Source organism: Camelina sativa, chromosome 6 (genome assembly GCF_030686135.1).
Source record: "Camelina sativa cultivar CO46 ecotype springtype chromosome 6, ASM3068613v1".
NCBI lineage: Eukaryota > Viridiplantae > Streptophyta > Magnoliopsida > Brassicales > Brassicaceae > Camelina > Camelina sativa.
The window spans coordinates 3,021,521-3,032,970 of NC_141885.1; the positions used below are offsets into that span (position 1 = coordinate 3,021,521).

The following is an 11,450-nucleotide window of genomic DNA, read 5'->3' on the forward strand; positions in this document are numbered from 1 at the left end:
CCTCTGAACCTTGTACTACTCTGAACTTGTTTGATTTTGCAGAGAGAAGACTCGGGAGTCGAGAAGCTTCATCTTTATCCTTAAAACCTTCTGTCTCAGGCTGAGACTTCTGATTTTTCCTTTTATGTTGAAACCCTCTTCTTGATAATAAGTCTTTCACTTTGTCATTTTTCTTTTGACTTTGTCTCGACTTCCTCCTCTGTATTGAACAAAATTTGGAATTCAAACTAAACTTCACAATTTCCTTACTATTGTTGACGATTTCTCTCGTTCTGTTTGGACATATCTCATGTCGGCCAAATCTGAAGTTTCTCATTTTCTCTGCAATTTTTGTGCCATGACCGAACGTCAATTCAGTTAACAGGTCAAGACGATCCGTAGTGATAATGGTACAGAATTTATGTGCCTTACTTCGTATTTTCAGGAACATGGTATTCTACATCAAACCTCATGCGTTGATACTCTGCAACAAAATGGAGGTGTCGAAAGAAAACATCGTCACATGCTTAATGTGGCTCGCGCATGCCTTTTCAAGGGAATCTTCCTGTAAAGTTTTGGGGTGGGAGTATTTTGACAGCTACATTTCTCATAAACCGCACTCCATCTACCGTGTTACTAGGTAAAACACCATACAAAGTTCTCTTTGGCCAGTGTCTTTCTTATGCTATGCTTCGCACATTTGGGTGTTTGTGTTATGCTCACATTCGTCCTCGCGTTAAAGACAAGTTTGCATCACGTAGTTGCAAATATGTGTTTCTTGGTTATCCATATGGCAAGAAGGCTTGACGCGTATATGATCTTTAATCAGGAAAGATCTTAATGAGTCAGGCTGTTGCTCCTACTCCAATTATTCCTCCTCTGGAACAGGTTCTCTCCACCGAACCTGCATCTCCGGGACTACCTAAATTGTTAGGAAAAGGTCATCGAAAGAAACTACCTTCTATTTTGCTCAAAGACTATGTTGTTCCTACACCATACCCCTCCTCTCACGTTCTTACCTCTGATCTCCCCTCAACAACTTCCTCGTCTTCAGTTTCTGGTAAGGTACTATATCCTATCTCTGATTATCTACCCGATGTGGGTTTTTCAGCCAACCACATTGCTTTTCCTACCGCCATACTTGATAGTTCAGAACCAACACACTTCAAAGATGCAGTTCGTATTAAAGAATGGTGTGAAGCCATGCAAAAATAAATTGCTGCTCTCGAAGCAAACCATACGTGGGACCTCACCGACTTGCCTCATGGTAAGAAGGCTATCAATAGTAAGTGGGTATACAAACTCAAATTTAACTCTGATGGTACTCTTGAACGTCACAAAGCTCGTCTGGTTGCTAAGATGACCACGACTCGTTCTCTCGTAGCGGTTGTTGCGGCCAAAGACTAGGACGTTCATCAAATGGATGTCCACAACGCTTTCCTCCATGGTGATCTCGAAGAAGAGGTTTACATGAAGTTGCCGCCTGGATTTAAATGTTCTGACCCCACAAAGGTATGTCGTCTTCGCAAGTCGTTGTATGGCCTTAAACATGCTCCTCACTATTAGTTTGCTAAGTTGTCTTCTGCGCTGTGACGGCTTGGTTTTACTCAAAGCTATGAAGATTATTCTTTGTTCTCTCTCAAGCGCGGCTCTTCCATTATTCATGTTCTCGTCTACATGGATGATTTAATTGTTGCCGGCAATGATCTCGCTGCCATCAACAGTTTCAAGAGTCAACTCCACACCATTTTTCATATGAAAGATCTTGGCAAATTGAAGTACTTTCTAGGCCTCGAAATTTCACGTGGACCCGATGGATTTTGTCTCTCTCAACGAAAATACGCATTAGATATTATTCGTGAAGCAGGTATGCTCGCCTGCAAACCATCATGAGTTCCCATGGAGTTTAATCAGCATCTCAGTTCACTGAAAAGTCTGGAATATGATAATCTGGTGCAATATCACAGGCTTGTTGATCGTTTCATTTATCTCACGAGTACACGTCCATATCTGTCTTATGTTGTTCACATCCTATCTTAGTTTATGCAGACTCCACTCATTTCTCACTGGGAAGCTGCTCTGATAGTAGGATTTTCACCCAGGGTATCAATTCCCTATGCAGTTGTAGTACAAAGGGTTATCGATCCAAATGGTTGTTATGCTTGAAGATAAGATATGATCAGAACTTTGCAAGTCAAGCCAAGCAATAATTGGGTTTGATCTAACAATCCTAAAATAAACAAAAGAAAGCAAAAGAACAAGAACCACACGACCTAAGCACTCGATGCAAGCATTCGAGTACAGGATCGGGTGGGGTGATCGAGTAAACAAGATAAACAAGAACAACTCGAAGGTATACTCGAAGCAGGTGATCGTGTACTTGTTCGGGTAAGAGATCGAGTGATGAATAAAAATGCAAACAATCTAAATACGAAAGCTCCTAAGGATGGGGTAATCGACTCCTAAGTGTTCTTGTCGATACGACTTTGGCCCTGAGATGTGAACGTGAGGACCTAGGCCGTTACGGTCAGACATACGGGCATCAGAGTAGGTTTTACTCTTTTGTTGTGCTTCTTCAGTGTCCCAATAATCCTCCATCGTAATCCAGAGAGTATTTCCAATCCAGTTTGGTAGAACTCGACTAGTCCTCACAGTGCTAACCATGTCTTTGATCCGCTTTTGACAGATTTGCTCAAAATAACCTTGAACAGTCCCGGTTATCAAAGGATCCCAGGTATGGGTTTTCTGGAAAAAAAAAAGAGCTATTGTGAGTGAAAAGAAGACATGTAAAGCTATGTATGAAAGCTATGTGACATACATCCTTACCGCGAACTCAAGGAAGCATCTCTCTTGTTTTTCCCGCGGCACACATGTCCAGCTGTAGAAGGGACCATCGAATTTGTTTAGAAGAATTTTAGTAATCTTCCGAACAAGTTTCGATCCTTTGTCTCGAGCAAACCTCCATACACATTAACCAATAACACAAGTAAGTAGGTTAAAAAGCAAATAATAGACAAACCAAAAGAAATGAGATCAATAGAAGAGGCATCAGTTTCTATTGGATTACAAAACACATTCATAAAACACCATTACAAAACCCACCAAACTCTCTTATAACAATCATAAAACACAATTGTTATTCGTATAAGCCAACACCACAATCATAAAACACCATTTCTATTCGTATAAGCCAACAACACAATCATAAAACACCATTACAAAACCCACCAAACTCTCTTATAACAATCAAAAAACACCATTACAAAACCCACCAAACTCTCTTATAACAATCGTAAAACACTATTACTATTCGTATAAGCCAACACCACAATCATAAACACCATTAAAAAACCCACCAAACTCTTTTGTAAAAATCACAAAACACCATTACAAAACATATGAAGAGGAAAAATCATACCATTGGGTGTTCGGTATGGGTGTGGGAGAGAGCACGGTGGTGAACTTATCCCTGTCTGGAACCATGAGCAGTGCATTTAGAGCACGCAACACGTCCTCCTGGAGTTCCGGCAACACCGGAGAAGAATCTTCATCAAAGTTGTTCCCTTGAGACGATGGATGCGATGGATGCGATTGAGTTGGAGAGGGTCGAACTGGAGAAGGCAGAGGGACATCCGGAAGATTGGCCTGAGTCTGTGGATTGAAGTGGACTTCTTCTGAAGGACTCTGGTGTAGTTCGGGTGGAGGTGGGTGTGTAAATAAGTTCTGAAAAAGTTGTTGCAGCGGAGGATAGCTCCGGATCTGGGCTGCTGATGACTGTCGTTGCGAACCGGCGACTTGTACTTCAGGCGTCTTTAGAGGAGGAGGATCTTGGACTGCCGGCGTGAATTTGTACTGACTGGGGAGAGTGTTAGGCCGTCGATTTGGTGTTGCCCCTCTCGGTCTCTGAGCAACGTTAGGAACAACCTTCCTCTTTTTTCCTCGATTCGGCATCTTGTTACTGATTGATAGAGTTACTGATTCGATTCGGCATCTACAACTCCACTACTTTATTACACAATGTTTTATAAATAGTTAAGGAATAAGAATGGAGAGAGTTTGGGTTTCGAGTTTGGATTGATCGAGAGAGTTTGAGAGAAACTGAGAGGAAGAATTAGGGTTTGTCTGTGAGAGAGGCGGAGAGGGTTTCGAGAATAGGGAAAATTTGGGTAGGAAATTTAATTTATAATTTTGGGCTTAGTGGGTTTCTAGATTAGGGTAGGAAATTTAATTTATTATTTTGGTAAAATTAAACTTAGTGAAAATTAATATAAATTACAAATTACAAATATAATTGATTTTGATGAAAATACTGAAACATACATAATATTATCTAACAACCTTAATATTATTTAACAAACTGAATATTATTTAACAAAGATTTTGGGTTAAGTTTTGATAAGATTATAAGATATGGAAAACTATAATTTTTTTATAAAAATATAAGATATGGAAAACTATAACCCAAGAACCATGCACTATCTCTCTCTCAAAGCCATACTTCATGCATTTCATCACATGAAAAACAGATTTTTTTTAATTCAATATTATTTAACAAAGATTTTGGGTTAAGTTTTGATAAAAATATAAGATATGGAAAACTATAATTTTTTATAAAAATAGAAGATATGGAAAACTATAACCCAATGTCCATGCACTATCTCTCTCTCTCAAAGCCATACATTTCATCACATGAAAAACATGTTTTTTTAAACTGAATATTATTACTAATTGGCGACTACGAGATGACTATTTAATCACTCTCCGTATGAGTCGCAGAGCAGTCGCCAAATATACGTCTATCAGCTTTGGTCGGTAACGTAGTTGCTATGTTACGACCACTTTATGACTATCTGATGACTCCTCTAATCAGTCACACAATAGTCGCTAATTTAACGACTATGTTACGACTATCAGCTGTGGTCGGTACCATAGTGACTCAGTAGCGACTAAATTACTGTAGTCGCAACGTAGTCGCAAAGTGGTCACTATGTGGTCGCTATTTTTGGGGACTACAAATGTAGTCGCTACTTATAGTCCATAATCTCATGTTTTCTTGTAGTGAACATGACCAAGCAGGCAATACAAACTGATTCATTATTGTCAATAACCCCCTTACTCATCTAATCTCTTAGGCTAAGTAAATAAATCTCTAGAATTGATTGATACAAGCATTTCATCTACACCTTTCGGTGGTAAAACGCCTTAGATCTAATCTCAACCTCTTGGTATGTTGATAGCATTAAGAACACCAATCTAGAAGGGAAATTATAAAACATAAACAACCAAGCTAAGACATCCTAACCGATCAAGAACACAAAATCGTCTATCCCATCCCTAGAAACTTTGTTTCACTATTCAGATCTCATTGCAGAAAGCACAAAAGCATAGATGAACGAAAATTGCATTGTATTAAAATATAAAGTAGAAGAGAAGAGTACAGATCATAAATCTAAAAGAATAGCAAAAAGAAGTAAAATAAATCCTAAAAAAGATAAAAAAATATTTTAGTCGCTCAAGATCTCTCTGAGAAGCTCTCGCTCTCTGGTTTGAGGGTTTGCGGTGTGCTAGGGCGAGTGGAAGAAGAGAGGAGTTTATATATGAAAACCCATTAACCCTAGCTTCCCAGTCCTGCCCGAGGGTCTGCTCGATGGGGTGCACGAGGATGTACTCGGGTTGCTCTTCGGGTAGGCTCTCGGATTATTTTTTCTGTTCTTAGCTCCTCCTCGATCGGGTTGGTGTTTGGGCTGTTCTTCCTGTTCCATAGCTCCTTCGGGTACATGCTCGGGTTCGACCTTGTTTCTCCCCATTTTCGGCTCTTAAGCACATTTTTCATCCAAAATATGCAAATGCAAGAATGCAACACCCTAAATGGCCTAAATGTGGATTCATACAGTAAATGACCTAAAAATGCTAAGGTTAGGGTGAAAACATGGACAAAAAGGGATGCTTAAAACATGTAAATTAGAGAGTTATCATGCTCTTCGTCTTGTATCTTATCTCAAAGGGTCGCCTGCTCAAGGTATTTTTCTTCGCTCCGACAGTTCCTTGTCTCTTACGGCGTATTGTGATTCGGATCATAGTGCATGTCCTCGCACGCGTCTCTCTCTCTCTTTGCTTATATAATGTATCTCGGTGACTCTCCGATTTCTTGGAAGACTAAGAAGCAAAAGACGGTGTCGTCCTCTTCTGCAGAGGCAGAGTACCGTGCTATGGCCTATACACTCAAGGAAATCAAGTGGTTGAAGGCACTTATGACAACTCTCGGCATTCCTCACAACCGTTCGATTCCACTCTTCTGTGATAGTCAAGCGGCGATTCATATTGCTGCTAATCCCGTCTTCCACGAACGTACTAAGCACATTGAGCGTGACTTGCATCAAGTTCGGGACGCGGTTCAGGAAAAATTGATTTCTAGTCAACACATTTCTACTCATGACCAAGTGGCTGATCTGCTTACCAAGTCACTTCCAAAACCGCAGTTTGATTTTCTTCTATCCACCTTGGGACTTCGAAATTACGACTTACCAACATGAGGGAGGGGGTATTAGGATATACATTATATATTTACTGAAGATACAATTTTATCACAATAGGCAACTTTTATGTGTATAAATACTTCTTCTACTCAATGACATAATCAACTTTGGCATTCTATTCTATTTTATATCAGGCTATTTCCGGAATAGGTCCATATTATCCCCTTAGGGTCTAGTCCAATTACACCAAACCAAACCAGATAACAAAGACCAAAATCGACCCGGATATAACCAATATAAACCAATAGATAACCAATATAAACCAAAAATTCTAATCTGCAATCAGAGAACCCGATCGCAGCCACCTTCCCACTAAGCTGCGAATATTCGCCGGACCTAGACCACCGGCGAGCCAGGAAAACGAGAGTCGAATAGAGAAGGTGACACATGACCATCACCATCCCGCAACCGTAGAGTTGTGAAGAGAAGGGAGAAGAAACCGATCTAACAATCCGGAAGCCATAGCTCAGTCGTGATAGAGACAAAGCAGTAGGGAGTAGATCTAAAAAGCCATCGACGGTGGCTTAGCCTTGCTTTTCTGGTGACCTCACCGGTAGGTGCAATCGACAGCGGATGAAGCGCCATGGACCAGTAGTTCCTCTTCGACGCCAGAATCGCAAGAACCCTTCTCTCGGTGCATGATGTTGTGATCAGAAGAAGAGAAAAGAGGAAATAGGAGAGAGCCATATATTTTGCTTTAATATATTTTTACATTCATACAAAAAATGTTAACTTTTGTTTTTGTTTTGTAATGTTAACATTTTATTCAATCAGACCACTAACTAAGGCGCTTAATTATTCTTCCAACTAAAGATCGACCCCTCGTTTATATCTTAGTTTCACCTATTACTGCTGTTGTTGTTGTTGCATGTTCTTCCATTCCATGTCATCGTCTGGCACATGACGATGATGTTGAAAGAACGGACTGGCCAACACGTTCTTGAGGTATTGTTTAAATTTGTTTGCTTGTTGGCGTCTCAGAAAACCTTACATTTGTCGGAATATTTTTAATATTTATTATATGCATAATTTGAAATGAAAAAGACGTTTATATATAATTTTTTTGTTTCGCAAAAAATGTTATTTTAGAATTTTATTTTTATTTCACAAAAATGTCATTTTACATTTTCAATGCATTTTTTATATTAGATTTCCTAATTTTACTTTTAATCTACAACTAAATTAATCCATTAATCAATTATTAAATAAGAATATATATATATATATATATATATATATTATTGTTTTTTAAAAAAAATTGTGTGAAATGTGACAAAATTACAATTTTTTGTGAAATAGAGGGAATATACATCTTCACAGTACAACTACAATAAAGTTAGATCATAATAGTAAACACTTATCTAATTTTATCATTTAGTTCTTGAGAGTGCTAAATAAAATCATTTCTAACTAAATATTTTGTTTAAATTGCTTTTTTCAATATTCTAACATTAAACTAAGGGTTCATCGACTACACAAACTTTTGCCTCTAGATCTTAATTAATCCACTTGAATTTTCTCTTTCATCAATTTTACTTTGCAAACTTCACGAAGTCCTGTTTTATAAAATTCATGAAGTTTTTATCCCAAATTTGTACTTGATCGATTGGGCTGGTATGATGAAAAAGAGATATCTTCGTAAAAATAAAAGTAAATTTAGTTGTCAATTACAAAAATAAATAAATAAAATATTATTGATATTATCAAATAACGGAATGAGTTGCTAACCTCTAATTTGAGTTTGGGAAGTGATGAGCTAAATTGTCACGTTATTAACTTTGTGCCGAGCAACAAGATACCACTTTTGAAAAGAACAAACAAATCAAGCTTTAACGATTAATTACAAGACATTTGGGAAATTTATGGGGGCAACTGCCATACCCATTACACATTTAGATAAGTCAGAAATCTAGACTTATCTAAATCTAAAGAGATCTAAAACTTGGATGTTTATGATAATTCTTCTAGAAGAAAAGTGATATACGCAATAATTTATGACCTGTCATCAAGTAGTCGGTACTCTGTATTATAGTTCTGCCCACATGTTTCATCGATCGATTAAGAGTTTGTGTTTAAAAAGGAACCAAATTCAACTTTAGAAACTCTGTATAGGCATAAATCATATCGAATACGCCACTGGTTTTAGTGGTGGTATCATTATTTCCATTGTTGTGAACTATGTATATTAGGTTAAAGGATTGACTTAGATCATTTCCCATAACAACCTACAATATTACATGCATTATTAATATATTATTAGTATGCAATATATTATATATATAACAACATCCGGGCCACAAAGCAAAATAAGATCTACAACTCCACTACTTTATTACACAATGAAACATGAGAAAATGAAAGTACATTAACTCTTATTTTAAGTTAATTATTATTTTTTGTTCAATGACGACGAGTAGGCACAAGTTGGAGGGAAACTTTCTTACCGACAATAGTCGCACCTTCTTCTTCCAAATCGATATCTTTCACAGTCCTTCCTTCAGGCAATCCCCAATCAAAGAAGTAAAGCAAATTCAACAAACCTAATTCGACTGTCGCGATCCCCATTGTCATACCGGGGCAAATCCTTCGACCAGAACCAAACGGCAAAAGCTCGAAGTTAAGTCCTCTGTAGTCAACAGAACTATCAACGAATCTTTCTGGTTTAAACTCATCTGGATTCTCCCAGAGGTTAGGATCGCGTCCTATCGCGTAAACATTGACCATGATCTGAGTCTTTTCTGGAATGTCGTAGTCTTGGATCTTGATTTGAGACATTACCTCTCTTGGTAATAAAAGTGGAGCTGCTGGGTGTAATCTGAATGTCTCTTTGATCACTAGCTTGAAGTAGTTAAGTTGGTTAAGATCTTGTTCTGTGACTCTCTCTCTTTTTTCACCAAGTACTGTCCTAACCTCATCCTGCACTTTCTTCATCACTCTTGGGCTTCTCATTAACTCTGTCATTGCCCAAAGAATTGTCGTTGCACTTGTGTTTACTCCGGCAAGAAATATGTCCTATATCCAATTGCAACAACAAAAGTTTATATGATATACATGAAACCTTAATGTCACATTCTAACTAGATCAAGACCATATCATAGGAAAAATGAATAATGTTTTATAAATAGTTAAGGAATATTTTAAAGAATTTTAATTCTCTTGATAATAAAAAAACATATGGGAGAAATGGAGAAGTTATAAATTTGATGTAAGTAAAATTCTGAAAATATTTATATTATAATTTCAGTGTTTGTAACTGACAACTGATTTGTTGTTACTATATTATGCAATTTGACCTTGTTTCAGGTTTATACACGTTACAGAAGATAAATTAAACAAAATTTCATAAATTACTTCATTTAAAATTCTGATTTGTCCGTATCTAAGTTTGTTCGATATAATAATAAGAATAATATGATTTGCTTACAATGATTTAAGCAGATAAAACACTAATTCATTCATTATTCCACCTAAATCCACAGTTAAAGTTGCTCTAACGTCAAAATTGAAGATTATTAAGAAATGCTTACAGAGATGACTCCTTTGATATGATCAGTAGTGAGCTGAAAAGAACCATCTTGGCTTTGTTTATTCATCATATCAATCATCACATCCACAACATCTGGAGCCTCTAATACTCTTCTTCCAGGCTTTAGATGATCATCGAGTACTTGGTTGAAAAATCCGTCAAGATCTGCGAAAATACCGTTTAAGCTCTTGCTTTGACCAGTGATTATATCAAGAATCCAACCTCCGGGGAAGAAATCAGAGAAAGCGAATTTCTCCTGAATCTTCTCTGACCTAGACGCTAAATCCTCCATGCTATCTTCGTCGATAAACTCGGATTCGTGAAGATTTTGACCGAAGGCGAGTCTACACACGATACTAGCGCTAAAAGTGAAAAGGGCTTTCTTCAAATTCACAGGAGATTGCTTCTGAGAAGCTTCAGAGAGTTTCTTGACCAACAAGTCATTCTCTTCTTCTCTTATATACCTAAAAGCGTTGAGTTTTTTCAAGCTGAATAGCTCGATCACAGCGAGCTTCCTCAACGCTCTCCATTCTTCTCCGTAAGGAGCGAATCCGATGTCTTTAAAGTTGTAAGAGATTGTCTTTGTCGCTATGGTTTCTGGTCGGCTGCAACAATCTAGGTCATGGGTTTTGAGAACTTCTTGTGCTGCATGGTTTGAAGAGATTACTACCAAAGGGACGAATCCGAACTGGAGCTGCATGACTGGACCGTGGATTTTCGAGAGGTCTAGGAGACATCTATGAGGTAATCCTTTGAAGTAGTGTAAGTTTCCGATGATCGGAAGTTTTGGTGGTCCCGGAGGAAGTTTCAGTTTTGAGGAATGGGATTTTCTTGTGAAGATTATTGTTACTAAGAGAAGTAACAAAAGCCAGAGGAAACAGAGGAAAATTGACATTTTTGTGTTCTTGTTTTTTTTTTTTGTTTTTTTTTTTGTTCTTGTCTATATGGTGAGTGTGAAAAGTTCGAATTTAAAGAAAATGAAAATCGTGTTTTCGATCTATGTCAAAACAAAAATGAAAAAGACTTGATCTCGGCATGGGCGACTCTTAGGGTTGTTTTCTATAATAGTCCAACAGGTCAATAATGAATTCTAAAGATTTATCTAAATGTTTATTTTTTTGACGCCATATCTAAATTCTTTCCTTAAATATATATTTTACAATGGTGGATGTGTGATAGAGAATGTATCTAAGTCAAATTATCCTCTACAAGCCACTTATTCCAAAACAAAACTAAAAATATTCTATCTAGAATATATTTTCTTTAATAAATGTAAGAAATATATTAAATCTAGTATTTTAAGTGATTTATGTATAAATTCTATATTATTCAATCATAGATTTTAAATTTTAAAAATTCTAATAAACCCATAGTTCATGTAAAACGGCTAGACCATCGAAAACATTACC

The 11,450-nt window shown here is 37.2% G+C and overlaps 1 protein-coding gene across 1 annotated transcript; it reads right to left on the reverse strand.

The window, feature by feature from the left end:
- Positions 1–8,771: 8,771 nt before the first annotated feature.
- LOC104790250 (cytochrome P450 71B23) lies at positions 8,772–11,068 on the reverse strand. The gene is made up of 2 exons (XM_010515963.3): positions 10,043–11,068; positions 8,772–9,527 (listed from the first exon to the last, which is right to left on the reverse strand). The coding sequence occupies exons 1-2, from the start codon at positions 10,934–10,936 to the stop codon at positions 8,916–8,918; spliced, it is 1,506 nt and encodes a 501-aa protein (XP_010514265.2). The 5' UTR covers positions 10,937–11,068; the 3' UTR covers positions 8,772–8,915.
- Between the last annotated feature and the right edge of the window lie 382 nt (positions 11,069–11,450).